This window comes from Pseudorca crassidens, chromosome 18 (assembly GCF_039906515.1).
Source record: "Pseudorca crassidens isolate mPseCra1 chromosome 18, mPseCra1.hap1, whole genome shotgun sequence".
NCBI lineage: Eukaryota > Metazoa > Chordata > Mammalia > Artiodactyla > Delphinidae > Pseudorca > Pseudorca crassidens.
Genome location: NC_090313.1, coordinates 74919209 through 74934463, shown reverse-complemented (window position 1 = coordinate 74934463; position 15255 = coordinate 74919209). Strand labels below are relative to the sequence as shown.

The 15255-nt window shown below is 56.6% G+C and overlaps 1 protein-coding gene across 1 annotated transcript; it reads right to left on the bottom strand.

Moving 5' to 3' along the window:
• Positions 1 to 3919: 3919 nt before the first annotated feature.
• On the bottom strand, positions 3920 to 9203 carry CDX2 (caudal type homeobox 2). The gene is made up of 3 exons (XM_067713201.1): positions 8669 to 9203; positions 5069 to 5214; positions 3920 to 4150 (listed from the first exon to the last, which is right to left on the bottom strand). The coding sequence occupies exons 1-3, from the start codon at positions 9201 to 9203 to the stop codon at positions 3920 to 3922; spliced, it is 912 nt and encodes a 303-aa protein (XP_067569302.1).
• Positions 9204 to 15255: the final 6052 nt, after the last annotated feature.

The window sequence follows — 15255 nt, the reverse complement described above, 5'->3', positions numbered from 1 at the left end:
CTTGAGATTCTGTGCAGACACCTAGGCACTGGAAATCAGAAGACAACACACTTGAGGCTATTTTGACAAAGTAAGCAGAGCTGAATACATTAGAAAAACTTCTGGAAGGAGTTACTCTCTAATGATTTGAGAAATTATCCTCGTTCAAAAATTCACTTTAAAAAAAAAAAAATTCACTTTAAGCACGCTTGAGCCCTTCAGAGACGATGATTCATCGTTAAAAGGAGGAGGAGTTCATGTCATTATTGGGGTCTCATCACAAGTGTACACTGTAACTTGCATTTGCTCACATGACCTCACTTGATCGTCATATTACAAATGAGGAAGTTGTGGCTGCGAGGTTGTGATCTCCCCAAGGCCCTTAAACTAACAAACAGCAGCCTATTTCTAAAACAAGGTGCAAATAGTGCTCTTAAAAACATATAAGCTCTTCTTAAGATTCTGTAGCTGAGATTTCTTTATTTCTGCTTGTTGCCTTCTCTTATCTTTTCCTGGGTGGTTGTGAATGACAACAGCCAGAATACTGCTGTTTATATATTTAGATTTCTATTTAAGATTAGCGTTCTTGACTAGATACTTGACTATCTAGTAGGAGGCCTTCTAGTCGGAGGCCTCCTACTAGATAGTATCAGAAAGAAGTGAAACTCATTGAAACTGTCATTGCTTTCACTAGCAGTCCATCTTGTTAACTTTATTAGATGGATATGATAAAGTTATGAATTGTTTACAGGAAAAAAAAAAAGACCAGGCCTGTTTTCTCTCCATATATCCCCTTTCTTGACATGAGTTCCACAATACTGGTACACTCTTTCCTTATATTAATATCGTACCCATATTTCTGTAATTTTCTTAAAGGAACGTCTTGTGCAAAAAGACCCCCCTTTTTTTCGGGGGCGCCCTGCGGCGTGCGGGATCTTCGTTCCCAGACCAAGGATCGAACCCGCGCTCCCTGCAGTGGAAGCGCGGGGTCTTAACCACTGGACGGCCAGGGAAGTCCCCAAAAAGACTCTTAGTGGATAGCTCCCCTCCCCCAAATTTGTTTTTCTTAAACATTCACCAGATCCAAGAATCTTCTGCACCTGACTTAGTTTGTACTTAGTTTCAACAGGCCCGGGACCGTGGCGGGGAAGGCTCGCCGCGTGGGTCTGGGAGCAGCGGAGTCGGAGACGCCCTGGAGTTTGCACCTCTCAGCTGGGTCACAACTGTGTCCCTTTCCTCCAGAGGCAGCGAGCAGCGCGCGCCCCCGCGCGCCCCCTGGCGGCCCGAACCCGGGACAGGGCACCTGGAGGCCCGAGGGGTTGGGGCCCCTTGACCCCCGGCATGGTGCGGGCGGCGCTCGGAGCCGCTAGGTCTTGTCGTCAAAAATAAACCCGGGTGTCCCGGCGCCGACCTCCCTAAGCCTCTTCAGGCTGCGCCGCCCGCTCGCGCCCTGTCCCCGCGTTCCCCCGGGCTTGCTCCAGGGGTGGTGCCTTGGCGTCGGAGGCGTGGTGGCCTCACTTGCCGGCGGGGGCCCTCATTCCTGGCCTTTTCCGCGGCCTGGTGGCCGGCGGCCCGCTCGCCGCCCAGAGCAGGGTCCTGGCAGGTCCGAGAGCAGCCAAGCGCCCCTCCGCGCCCGGATGCGCGCCGCGCGCGGGCGTCAGCGCTCTCGGGCCGAGCCCCGGGAAGGGGAAGAACTTGTAATCGCTTGCAGCGGGACAATGCCGACTTTTGAACCTCTAACCACTAAGCAAACAACCCTTGTGCTCTCGCTCCACTGTCCAAACAGGGTTTATTGACAGGCGTTTCACAGCAACGCATAGCAACCTCGGCGGCGGCCCGGGGTCGGGCACGCGGGCGCGGCCGGGAGCGGGGTCCGCGCCGCCCTCCCCGCGCCGGGCGCCGGGGGACCTCCCGGTGCTCCGCGGACCCAGGTGCGTCTCCCGCCTCGGCCGGGCCGCCTCCTGCCCAAGAGGCGGGCCAGGCCCGCTCCCTCTGACTTCGGGGGCCGCGGGCCCAGCCCCGGAGCCCTTTCCCAATCCCGGAGTGAAAGGCGCCACCTGGAAGGGCCGCGGAATCGGGGAGATGCTCCAGGGGCTATTTCTGCCTCGCAGCTCCGCTCATCCTGCCCAGCCCTCGGGGCACCCCTTCCCTCGGTGGAGGCGCTGATTAGGGCTCCAGGCTGCCTGTGGGAAAGACCGCAACGGAGGACAAAGCCCTTCTCCGCAGGCCCCACCGAGAGCGCCCAGGTCGGCGGCTTCCAGGGCCAGAAACCTCAAGGGCAGCAGCCCCGTCCCCAGCGGATCAGACAGATAACGAGCAACCATCACTAAAAAGATCTTCTTTTGCTGGGTCTCGAATTCTTGTCTGCGGGGGGAGGTGGAGGGAGGAGCGGGGAAGGGAAACAGCGCAGGACAAGGCAAGGGGTGCAGTCAGAAAGGGCTCACGGAAACCGATATACTGGAGTCTACATTCGTGGAAACGTTGCCTTGGGGAAACAGAAAACCAAAAATTTTTACTTGAATGCTTGTGTTTAGCTGGATGGGGGGGGCATCCTGGGGAGAAGGGAGTCACCGATGAAGGGAGTGTGCGCGATTGCCTCAGTGTGGACTCGATGCGACGCTGTGAGCGGGCTCTCTCACCCTCACTCCCCAACATTCCCCCAGCTGAGAAGCAGCTGAGCGCTCAGCTGTGCATTTTGCCCACAGGCACCCCCAGGAGAACCACACATTCCACAATCCGAGGCTGGGCTCGGGCTTGGGGGCAGGGTAGGTCTCAGAACCTGCTCCCTCAGGCTTCTGCCGCTCTGGGGTAAAATGAGGTTGTCCAGATAACCTTCTCCACTCCCCTCCTTGATTTTCCTAATTCTAGCTGGCAAGTAGAGAGGATATTTCATTACTTAAAATACTACTAATAATAATAATTGCAGACAAAATCTGAAGGTGATAAGGACAGAATCTGAAATCTGGAAAGCTCCTTTATCTCTTTTTTTCTTTTTAGAAAAAAAAAATTCAACTGTGTTCAAATACCGCCCCCCCCACTTCCCTTCACCGTATCACTTCTCTCTGCATGGATCCAGAAGGCTTTAAAAATGCTGGCTTGGATGTTACACAGACCAATAACCCAAACAGCAGCAACAACAACAAAAACTCCCCTTTTTCATCAGCCCCCAGATTGTGAAAATCACAGGAAGTCCAGGCTGGCTCTGGCATTTATAGCACTGACATACATTCAGCCCAGAGAAGCTCTGGTGACAGGCTTTCTAAACAAGGCCCTGTCTCGGGCCCCCTCATCAGGCCTGGAGTCCAGTAACCTCCCCCTCACACCACACACTGCACATGCACCAGTCAAGCCTTTCCTGGCCTGGGAAGGGAAGAGAAGAAAGACAAAGACCTGGGGGTTCTGCACTCTTCAGTGGGTCCGGGTTTCCATCTCAGCCGCCTCTAGCTTCTGTGGTCTGAACCTTGCCTGCCCTTGAGGCAAGAGGGCCCAGCGGGTCCTTGGAGGGCAGTGAGTGGACAGCAGCCATCTTGACTCCATCCCTGGCGGTCCCCCAAGTCCCTCTCCCCCGTCAGCTCCAACCAGAGAGGCAACCTGCAGATTTTGAAGGCAAAGAGCTGAGGAAGGGGCTGAAAGGCTGGTCTGTTTAGCCAGTCCAGGCAGCGTTTCTGCCAGTACTAAAGGAAGCCCCAGTGGTCATTTCCCATCTCCTCAGTGGCAGAAAGAGTCAGACCAGAAAAAGTCAAAATCTGGGAGAACGTCTTCCTTGAGGCCTCCAACCGCACTTGTCTTTCCCCCAGGCCCCCATGTTTCCTTGGAGGGCTAGGTCGGTTGGTGAACGGTCGTGGGTGGGAGGGGAGGGGTCTTTCCTGAGGATTCTAGCAGAGTCCATGCTCCTCATGGCTCAGCCTGGAATTGCTCTGCTACCGCAGGCCACTGTGGGTCACTGGGTGACAGTGGGGTTTAACACCCCCCCAGTCGGCCCCAGAACCCCAGGGACAGGGCCAGGCACCGAGCCCTGCAGGGAAGACACGGGACTCAGGGGCTCCGGGACACTTCTCAGGGGACCTGGCTGCGGTTGGGGAGCCTGTGGCTGGGACGACGGCGGCTGCTGCAGCTTTTTCTTGTTGATCTTCCTTTCCTTTGCTCTGCGGTTCTGAAACCAAATTTTAACCTGGAAATGGAAAGGCGGAGAGAAACAGAAGGTGGTGAAGCGGCTGCGAAGGAGAAAAGGGACAGTGTTCGGCACAAACACCAGTGTCCCCTTCTCCGGCCAAACAAGTGCCCTCTGGACCTGAAGGATCCCAGCCCTTCACACAGCTTTCCATGGACGATCCCGTAATGGCCCCGCGCTGGGGTGCTTGTTGGAGCCCTTCCCAAGCCCAATTCAGACTCGAAAGAGAAGAGCTTCCCCCTCCCTTCTCTTTCCCCAGGTTTCTTTCCAAAGCAACCTTTATCTACAACTTTACTGGAAAAGTTCAGAGTCTCAGAAGCAAGGAAAACAGAAACCACCAGGCCCTTTTCACACCAAGCAAGAGGAGGCCAGGGCTGGATGTACTTCAAAATAACAACCTTTGGCCTCTCAAAGCTAAACTGAAATGTAATATTCCTCACCTTGGGGCTGAGAATGAGTTTTAATGTGGGGTTTCCTGACTGTGAATTTGACTTTTTTTTTTTTTTTCTCCCAGACCACACAGAGCGTTCCGGAGGCAAGCCTCAACCCTCTAGTTTTCATGGGCAGGGATTGGGGTCTTATATTAATTTTTTTGCCCAGGTACCGTGCTGGGTACAGAGAGAGTAAGCCTTTAAGTCTTTATTGACCCAAATAGAATTCTGGATTAGACTATACTCAGTTTTTTCTTGTACCTCCCAGGTCCCCCAAAATAGAAAAAAAAAAGTTCAACAATATATATTTTAAAAAAAGAAGACAACTAGAGGGGGAAAAAGTCTTAATAAAAAGCATCTGGAAGGAAAATGCTCTCCATCTTCTTGCTTTAATCTGCCCACAGAACTAGGTGGATCCTGGGGCCTGGCTTCTAACCCTCTTCACTGGACTCCCCCAGGTAGTGACCAGGCCCTGGAGGGTTCCCACCTGCCTCTCGGAGAGCCCCAGCGTGGCGGCCAGCTCGGCTTTCCGCCGGATGGTGATGTAGCGACTGTAGTGAAACTCCTTCTCCAGCTCCAAACGCTGGTGGTCCGTGTACACGACTCGGTATTTGTCTTTCGTCCTGGTTTTCACTGTGGAGGAAGGCGAAGTTAGCACTGAGAACTGCAAGGCAGCCCATCAGTCATGGGTAATGACAAACCTCCCTAACCCAAGAGCCATTTCTCTTCCTCCACCGCCCTGGGGGGCCACGGTTTGGCTGGTTCCTGCTGAGTCTGACAAGACCCCCCCAGAGGGTCCTGGGGGGAGGGTATGGGGCTATTCGGGACAACTAAACTGGTCTTGGGGTTAAGCAGTTTTTGAAAATTAAGAAAAATTTTAAACTCATATACGCAGAAGATAGCAGAACCCCACCACCGGTTTTGTAAACCAAATACAGTACCTGAGGCTGGTGCGGCCCAGAGGAAAAGAGGGCAGGGCAGAGGCACCAGAGTCCTGGGAATATTCAGATTTTCAGGCCTACCAGGGATAGAAACCTACCCTAAAAACAGCCGGCATTGTGAATATGTGTTGTTCGTGGTGGTGGTGGGGTGTTACTTTCTGTTTGTTTTATTAGAAGTGGGAAGGGGGTGCAGTAGCTGACGTGTTCCCTCAAGTTACCAGAAACACACACACTCACACTCACACACGCACGCCCTATCTATCGGGTGGAAGGAATTCTGAGCCGGGGTCTGGTAGGCAGATGATCCTTCTCTCTGGGGACGCTCTATACCTGGCCGAGCGTGGCTTGGCATTTGGCACTCTTTCTTTTTTAATCCTCCATTTATTTCTGCTGCAAACCCTGCCAGGGCTATCCTGACCAGTGATCTATGCTCATTGGATTGAGTCAACATATTAAACCTTGGATTGATTGTTTTACTGAAGGGCCTTGACAAACAGCACGACCAAGTCGGAGCAGGCCGGAGCCTGGTGTCTCCACCAGGTCTGTCCCAGGTCTGTCCCGGGGCACAGCCCCGCTCAGGAGCTGTTCTCTCCCACTTGGCCTCAGGTCGGGGTCTTCTCCCAGCAGAACAGGTTCAATCGCCCTGTGCCCGGTGCTACAGTTAGATCTAAAGGGTCTGGGAGTTGCTCGGAGGTGTTTAATGCCCCGCAGGCCGACTTTGTTCAGGTAAAACCCTTTGCAAACCACAACAAAAGCGCCCTGGGAAGATACAGGCCGGATCAGAGGGAGCTCCCCCAAGCCGCTGAAAGGAGAACACAGCCCCAAACAATGCAGGACAAGGCGATCTTATCAAAGAAAAGCCCTTTCAATGCCTTAATAACAACCGCATTCTGTTTGAATTACCACTACTGAGCAAATGGCGGCGGGGCTTTCATCCCCCTCCCCGCCAGGCGCATTAACATCAACACGGCCAGCAGAAGCATTTGAATGCGCGCTGCAGCCCCGACCCTGCGCCCGCGAAGAAATTAAAGGGAACTGACACGTCCTGGGAGCCTGCGCTGCCGCCTCCAACCCACTCGAGCTGCCAGCGGTAGTGGCCCCTTCGTACAGAGGAGCAAACTGAGAATCAGACTAGGTCACGCAGATAGTATAAGGCGGGGCTGGCACCGGAGCCAGGTTGGAGCCACAAAGGACAACCTCCAGGGCTGGAGAGCCGGGCGCAAAGTTCTCCCAGCCGAACTCTCCAGCAGCGATAGTGGCCTTGAGGTACTTGGGAGCGGCTCTGGCTGGGGGGCTGCCTTTTCCGTATCCCAGAGGGACCGGGGGACGCGGTGACCAGGACCCCTGTGCGCCCCGCGGCCAGCGCCCCAAGGGCCTTGGAGGCGCCCTGCACCCTCTGGGAACCAAGGCGGGGACTAGAAGAGGGGAGAGATGAGAGGGACTTGTCAGAATTCATTATTGACTGCGAAAGTCACCACCCTCTTTCCGGGCCCTAAAAGAGACAATGGCAGGGCTGGGAAGGTGTATATCAAAGCGGGCCGGGCGGAGTACCACCCCCCCTCGCCCCTTGACAGATGACACTCCGCAGAGGAGTCGGGCTCCGGCCCGCGGGCCGCGGTCTCCCCACATTAGCATCACAAGGGCGCCCGGCGCCGACTGCGGTCTTGCCACCTCGGCGCGGGACTTCACAGCGGCCTCTCATCTGCTGACCCCGCGGCCTGGGCTCCTGCGGCTCCCCTCCCTCTCCTCACCCCCGCCCGCCCCTGCTCCGCGGTCACTCTCCCGGGACTGGCCAAGGGTCTCCCTTAGGCCGCCCCAGCCCCGCCGGCTGCGCCCCAGGCAGGTTCTGTGGCAAAGAGCCTTCCTTGGAGCGCGCTCTGTGCAGGCGAGGGCGCCTCCTCTTGGGGAAGGGACTCAGCCGAGGTTCCAGGTCTGCCCTGAGGCCTTCTCCCCGGGCCGCCGCATTTCCCACCTGGTCGGTCCTGGCATGTGCCCAGTGACGTAAAAACCGAGGCCCAGAGACAGCCTCCAACGGCTGCTCTGATTTATACGGCTGTAATTGGCTATAAACTTCTGCAAAGTGTCCATAACCTGCGTGCGGGCCGGGCTGGGCCAGAAAGGAGGGAAGAGAAAAAAGCGGAAGTGCAGAAGGCTGGGAAAGACTTCGTGGAGTAAAAGGGACCCAAAAGGACTCTCTCACCACACCTACTGAACTTCCTTCCCACCCTGACACACATTCCGACACCAGAAGGGGCAGACCCGGAACCTACGACACACACACACACACACACACACACACACACACACACACACACACACGAGAGGAGACCCTGGAAAGGAGGGTTCCAGAGAAATGATCCGTGTCTGGAGCAGCGGCTGAATCTGCACCACGACTTCCTCTCCCTCTCCCTCTGCAGAAAGGAGGGGAGTCCCGGGGTGTCTTGTCCCAGCCCTCCGGCTTTTGATTGAAATAACCCCTTTGCAGATCAAAGGTTCAAAGACCCGGGCGCCCCCGCCTTCCCTACTTAGCTCCTGGGGCCAACACCTTCTTTCCAGCTTCAGCAGCTTTGCCGGGTCTCCCTACGCGCTGGAGCTCCGATGCCCAGAGTTGCCCCGAATGGGCAAATCTGGTCCCACGCGCAGCCTCGCCGCCCTCCTGGTCCCCAGACCACCACTCATCCCGGGTGGCCCGGACGGGCAAGGACGGCGTGCACAGACGGTCTAGAGCCCGGCCCGGGGGCGTTCCAGGGAAGCCGCGAACCGAGCGAGTGCGAGCGGCAGCAAGTGAGGAGGGCGATCCCGCTCCCGTGCAGCCGCGCTCCGCCGCCCTTCGCGGGACTCTCCCAAGAGTCTAAGGACGTTATGAATGAGGGACGGGAGGAAAGAGGAAGCGTCCTCTCTGTCCTACACTGAACACTGCTCGCGAGACCACAATAGTCACTCCCGACCCCAGCCAGCCCAGACGCAAGGGCCGGGGACCGGGGGGGCCGGAGCCCCCAGACGTTGTCGCCCCGCCCCGCCCCCCTGGCGCGGAGTCCCCAGACCGCCCCGGACGCCGGTCCGCACAGGGCACTCGCCGCCCCGCAGCCAGAGGCCGAGGCCGCGCCTTCCCCGGGCGCCCGCCGGCAGGGCGCCGCCGCGCTTACCTTGGCTGCCGAGCGACGGCTGCGCGGGCTTCCGCATCCACTCGCACAGGTTCCGCCGCTGGCCGCCGGGGGACAGCTGCTCGGCGGCGGCGGTGACGGTGGGCCCGGGGGGGCCGGGGTTGAGCGTCTGCAGCAAGCCCGAGGCGCAGGAGGGCGCGGCGGCCGGGTGGTGCGGGTGGTGGTGCGGGTGGTGGTGCGGGTGGTAGTCGGCGGGGCTGCTGTAGCCCATGGCGGCGGCCGGGGAGCCCCCGTTGAGGCCGTGGGCCACGGCGTTGGCGGCGGCCGCCGCGCCCCCCGGCGCGTAGCCGTTCCAGTCCTCGCGGAGCGGGGCGCCGTACGCGGGCGGCCAGGACGGTCCCGGGGACTGCGCGCTGTCCAAGTTCGCGGCGGCGGCGGCCGCCACATGGTAGCTGCCGTAGTCCGGGTACTGCGGGGGGCTGACGAAGTTCTGCGGGGCCAGGTTGAGGCCGCCGGAGTGGCGCACGGAGCTGGGATACATGCTCACGTCCTTGTCCAGGAGGTAGCTCACGTACATGGTGGCGAGGGCCCGACGGCAAACCTCACCATGCTGCCCGGGGACGGACGCGGGAGGCTGCCGGGGGCCGCGCTGGGGAAGGGGCGAGGGGGCGTAGGAGCGGCGGGCGGCTGCGCCCCGGCCTGCGGTGCTCCGCCGGCTCCTCGCGGCGCTTCTGCCTCTGAGGCGGTCCCTCCCTCTGGCCTGTCTCCTCCCTCCCTTCCTCCCTCCCTCCCTCTCTCTCTTTCTTCCTTCTTTCCTCCCACCTCCTTCCCACTAGGCTGCAGAGGAGGGGAAGACCCGCCACAGGCTGGTGTGCGGAGCCCCGGCCGGCGGCCTTACGTGATTAACGAGTGTTTACAAGACTCTATTAGTAATGACACAGACACCAATGGCTGGAGACGTCGAGGCGCAGCGTGCAGCCGGCGCACAACCCCCCGAAACACGATTTGCATTTTAAAAGATAAGGGGGGGGGCTCGCGAGAGGGCAGCGACCCATCACAGCTAAATATTCAAACCTTTATTGTTAAGAGCTTCCTCCTTCCAACCTGGTGCACTTTAACCTCCAATCACAGGTTCAAAGAATGAAATCAAGAGACTTGCAAAAGAGGGGGGAAAGAGCTATCTTGGTGGGTATCTGAATTTAGAGACTAAGGAGTCATGTTTCTGCATTTGCAGAGAAGGGGGGGTGGTCAAGAAGCTCCTTCCATCCCAAAGAGAAAAGAAAAGGGAAGCCATTGCTTTGATGACAACGTTTCTGGCCAACTCGGGAGGTGACGAGGCGAGCCCGGAGAAATGGGCCGGTTCCTTTCCGCTCTGCGCCCCTGGCCAGAACGACTGCGCGCCCCAAACAACTGTCACCTCTGATCATTTATTTTCTTCCCCAAGGAAACCGCTGGCCCTCCACACGAGATAAATTAAGACCCTAGCTGCAGGTTGCATCTCCGAGTTTGTCTCACATTTGGGATTCAAGTTAAAGCAATTAAATTTTTTTTTAGATTTTTGTTGTTGATGTGGACCATCTTTAAAGTCTTTATTGAACTTGCTACAATACCGCTTCTGTCCCGTGTCCTGGTCTCTTGGCCGCGAGGCAGGTGGGATTCTCAGCTCCCCGACCAGGGATCGAACCCACCCACCCCCACTGGAAGGGGAATTCTCAACCACTGGACCGCCAGGGAAGTTCTTAAAGCAATTAGAAAATTTTAAAAGCATTTACACTCAAGATTCAAAAGTCTTAACTGCAAACCAAGAAAGGGGTGGCAGAAGTCAGGCTAGTGGAGGGCGGTAATGGAGGGGAGCAGGAGGGTTTTTGCTAGAGATCTGGTAACGTTCTGTTTCTTGAGCAGGGTGCTGGTGTGTTTGTTGGTGGTGAAAATTAAGCAAGTTACAGTTATATGTTTATATAAATACGTGGTTAAAAATCAAGGAACAGGGAGTCTAGAATTTCTGTTAATATGTACCTAGGTATTTATGTCATACATCATACCTATGGCTTAAAAACACTTTCTCATTTGCAAAGTAAAACATTTCTCCGGAGAAAATTGTTTTTCATCTTCAGGGGATGGGAAGGGAACCCCGGGGCATCACTAACGATTGCTCCTGAAAAGCCCCGAGTGGGGAAGGTTTGAGAAAGGATCCTGCTTGGTTTTTGAAGCGCTGTGTCCCAGGGGCAGGGGCTGGAAGTGGTGGCTCTGGGGACCTGTACTGCGCGGCCTGGCTCGGGGCCTCCCACGGCGGATAGGAGCGCAGGGCAACCAGACTTGCTCCCTCAGGCGCCCATCTCGGTTTGGCGACCTCGGGGAGTGGGCCGGCGGTCGCTGTCTGCCTTCTCTCCGAGCCCAGACGGTGCTTCCAGACTCGGATTTGAGAGTCGCAGCGGCCAGGGCGGCGGGCTGGGCAGGCTGGCTGGGTGGCTTTGAGCGCTCTGGGAACCAGCGGGGCGCAGCCCCTCTCCTGCAGATCTGCCCTTGTCGCTTCTCACCGCCGAGCGTTCTCCGGCATTTGTCACTTCCTCTCGTCATTTCTGGAGCTCCTTCCAGTGTCCTTTATGTCCCTAGATCCTCTCACCTCCCTGGATGGGGAATAAAGCGGGCGTAGTCATCCTCTCCATTTTACAGATGACACCCACCCTGCCGCAGAGTGCAGAGAAGCCAGGCCCAAGCAGGATCAGGCCCTGGGATCTCCTACTTGCTGGTGTCCCCCGTCCTCTGTGTTTCCTAAGGAAGAAGGTTAACATTGGGGCGGAGGGGAGCGACCTGGCCACTCAAATGATGGAGACTGGAGCAGATCATCCCTGCGGGCCTCCGGGGCCTAGCCCGGGCAACTGGGTGTCATCAGACCTCTTGAGAAATAAAATAGGAAACAAATTGCAAACCCCAATACAGAATCCAAATCACTGAATGGGGAGGAGGGATGCAAGGGGGGTGGGCGTCTGCGGTCCTGATGGGGCGGGGATACGGGAGGTTAAGTGGTGGGCACTGCAGACTTTTGATCTAGCAAACATCTTCCTCCTCTTCCTGGGAGACACAATCCCTCTTTCCGCCCCTCACAACCCCCTCCCAAGCCTCCAGCTCTGGAAGCCAAGGCCCAGGCTTGAGCCTGTGTGTCTTCGGAATGTGGGCATTCTTTGGAACAATCACTTTATTGGGGACAGCCATCCCCTCCGCCCTGCGGTGGCCGCTTCCTGCGTTTTTATGGCCCGGCCGCCGGCCGCTGGCTAATTGTCCCGGTTTTCCAGCTGTGTCTCTGTGCTCTGCCCTGGAGAAAGGGCTCTGGCCTGCCTGCCCAAATGCTTTGGGAGCGGCCAGGGTTGATCTGTCCCCAGGGGTCACGCCAGGCCCTGGAGCTGGCCAGATCTCAGTGAGGCCCACTCACTTGGGGGTGTGGGGTGTGATGGCTGGAGAAAGGACACTGATTGGTTTCCTTCATGGAAAAATGGGCCCCCATGGCAGTAGCATGGTCCCACCCATGGTCCTGGGCCCTGGGCTGTGGGTGAGGGAAAAGGAGGCAACAACAATGTCCTTGGACAAGCTCCTTGGAGTGGAAATGTCCCCTCAGCTCTGGGTTGCCCTCTCAGCCAGGAGAGAACCCATCTAGGTCCCTGCAGGGGCAGGGTGGTGGGAGCAGTCAGAGAGGGGTGGAAGGTGGCTGATGGGAAGGGAGCCAGCGTGTCTTTTCATCCCCACGGCTTAGCCTCTGACAGCTCTTTGTGACGTGCCTATCCTCTGGAAACCTGCTCTAGATGGGGGAGGGGAGGCAGCTCCTCCAGCCTCGGGGTGCAGGGGTGGGGGCCTGGAAGGATGCAGGTGCCACCGGCAGCAGGGCCCCCAGCGGAGACCCAAGGAGCGTGGTAGCTTTCTCAGAGCCTTTTGGCCCGAGCTGAGAGCCACCTTGGACGGTCGTCCCCAACTCCACTGCTCAGGGCTCTGTTCCAGCCCGTACCTCCGTCTCCAGAGCAGCTGCAGTGAATTGCTCTGGAGAGAGGCAAACTTATTTGGGACGCTCGGGGGTGGGGTTGAGCTGGGGCTGAAGCTGTGACCCCACGGAACCAGAGCCCGAGCAGGATATTTAGGGCAGGAGAGGGTGGGGGGAAAGAGACCCAGGTAAATAAAGGGTCCGGAAGACTCCAGGGGCAGCCACCCCCCGGGTTATCAAGAGGCCGTCCCTTTGTTACTGACAGCGTAGCGGCCCCTCCACATTCCTTGGAGAGGGTCGGCGCTTCCAGGAGCCCGGCCGCTGGCAAGGGCAGGGGCACCGAGGGGGGCGGGGGCAGGAGGCACCGGAAGGGGCGGGCTGCTCCTCCGGGCAGATGAGACACTCCTTGAATCCACAGATCATTGACAGGGCTCTCTCCCTGCTCAAAGGTCCCCAGTGTTTGCTCCAGCTTGGGGGACCCTGCTTTTCCCCATATTTGTGGCTTCTGGAACTGGGGCACCCGTGACCCTTGTAACCCTGATGGGGCAGGCTGTCTGTATCCACCTTAGCATGCAAGCCTACTTTCTGAAGCCCCTTTTAGGTCCAGGAAATTATCCAAATAACGCAGCCCTTGCAGACTGCCTCTCCTCCCCCACACAGGAAGCCTTCACCCGGCACTGACCTGAATTCCCAGGATCGTTAAGGAAGAGTGAGAAGGAAGAGAGTGCTGTCTGATGAAATTGTTCACCTTGGCAGTCTACACTGATGTGGAAAAACGACTCAATCTCCACTTAATTTGGAGTCAGGGAGTTCTTGGGCCATCGCACTCAGTGGGCAACCCCCTCACACAAAGGAAGGCTCTATAATGGGTGGTTTGACCCCAACACACCCTGGCCTGCCACGCCACAGCCCGCTCGGCTAACATCTCTGGGAAGGAAATCCACCACAGTGTTCTTTCTGTAGGCCTCCCCGGAGTCCACTGCCTGCTCAGCCCCATCAGGTCACAAAGGAGCCAAACATGTTCGTCCTGAACAGCAGGGAGGGGCCGCAGCTGCCCACAGCTGTCCGGGCTTCATGCACAGGAGCAGATGTGTTTCCACCCAGTGGAGTCAAGAATGTTTTCCCCCAAGCAAACTGAGTCTCTCTACCAGAGGAAAAGTCCCTGAAATTGTGGCAGGTTATTGGTGGACTAGAGTTTTAACACTCAGGGTGCAGGAGAGAGGAGAAAACAGCAAGCTTTCTCATGCAGGGCAAGGAACACATTTTTTTTTTCTCCCCTCAAAGCCAGGAGGTTTGGAAAATAAAAAGCTTCAGGAAAGGGGCCGATATTTGGGTGCAGAAATCTGGTTTTGCTCACTGGCTGAAAGTTATGTGAATACATGGCGGTTGCACATTTTCTTCCTTTTTTTTTTTCTTTCCCCCCCTAAAATCAGTCTCTGGACACAGTGTGGATGCTGTGTAACACACTCTACTTCTGTGTGACGCATGAGCACAGAGCACTTGGGATCTCACCCAGAGGGAAACCCTGATGCTGGGGAGGAGAGGCCCCCAGGCCAGCAACACCTAAATGGTCTCACGTGGCTTTGACGTGGAGTTACCGCTTGTTCACTCCCCAATGTCTCGTGCCTAGAGTGACCTTTGTTTGTCATATGAAAATATGTTCCTAGGAGCCCCTACGCAGTAGGTTTTATGTGGCTAAAGGAAGTGGCTCAGATAAAGGTTCAGCTCTCCTTGAGTCACTGAGCCCATTGGGAAGTTACTCTCCCAAGAGGGGGGACAGAGGACTTAGTGTCTGTAGCCCTTCCATTTTACAAAGGAGAACTCTGAAGCCCAGAGAGGTTGGGTGACGTTCCCAAGGCCACACAGCTAGCTGTCCCAGTCACGACCCTTAAGTGAGCTACTATAGGGGCACTCTTTGTAACTCGGAGCACTCTGTAAAGATGTAAATTACCACAGGGCTGCTGGTGCCACCCTAGAAACACTGCCTTCTAAACCCCAAACCAACTGGCCTCCTTGCCGGAACCCAAACTCCCCGCCACTCACACCAAAGAGTCGCAGAACAACCAGGTTCAGCTGTTGTGACACTTCTGACTGCTTTCTTTCGGCGTCCTATTTATTTCTCCCTTTCACAGGCACCTGCTAACTGCGGTTTATTAGTTTATTGAATGGTGAGTTTTCCATTGATTCCATCCAGATTTTTCTCCAACTGCCAACGAAGGTATCCATCCACTCCGGTCCCACAGTAAATACTTTCTGAAAAAGAGCTCGTCTTTATTTTTGAATTGGAACCCGTATCCTGTGGCTGAACTCTGGCAATGTGTCAAATTTAAAATGACGAAAGGTTATGCCAAGAATTGGGTTGTCTTTCTTCCCGCACCCGTGTCCGTGCACATCTTTGGACACCCAGACCCTAAAGCGTACCTGTCTGGGTGACGAAAAGGAGGCCCCCATTCAGTTACCCGGTAACATAGGTGAGTGGGACTGAGCTCGGGAATTCCCAGCGGGGACGCTCGCCGGGGGGGCGCCCCCTGCTCGCCGGCTGGCCTGGGACATTTTAAGGGGGAGTGAAAGTCGGCGAAGCAGCCCCCCATCTCGGAAGGCAGCGTGCGTGGAGGGGTTGAAAGGAGCTGAAATCAGCTCCTTGCTCTCCAACTTTTCT

Excerpts from the sequence above, each read along its gene's own strand:
- CDX2 (XM_067713201.1), bottom strand. The coding sequence starts at position 9,203 with ATGTACGTGAGCTACCTCCTGGACAAGGACGTGAGCATGTATCCCAGC. Across the intron at positions 5,215-8,668 it reads GCCGTCGCTCGGCAGCCAAG|TGAAAACCAGGACGAAAGAC; the intron begins GTAAGCGCGGCG and ends CTTCCTCCACAG. Across the intron at positions 4,151-5,068 it reads TGGGGCTCTCCGAGAGGCAG|GTTAAAATTTGGTTTCAGAA; the intron begins GTGGGAACCCTC and ends TTCCATTTCCAG.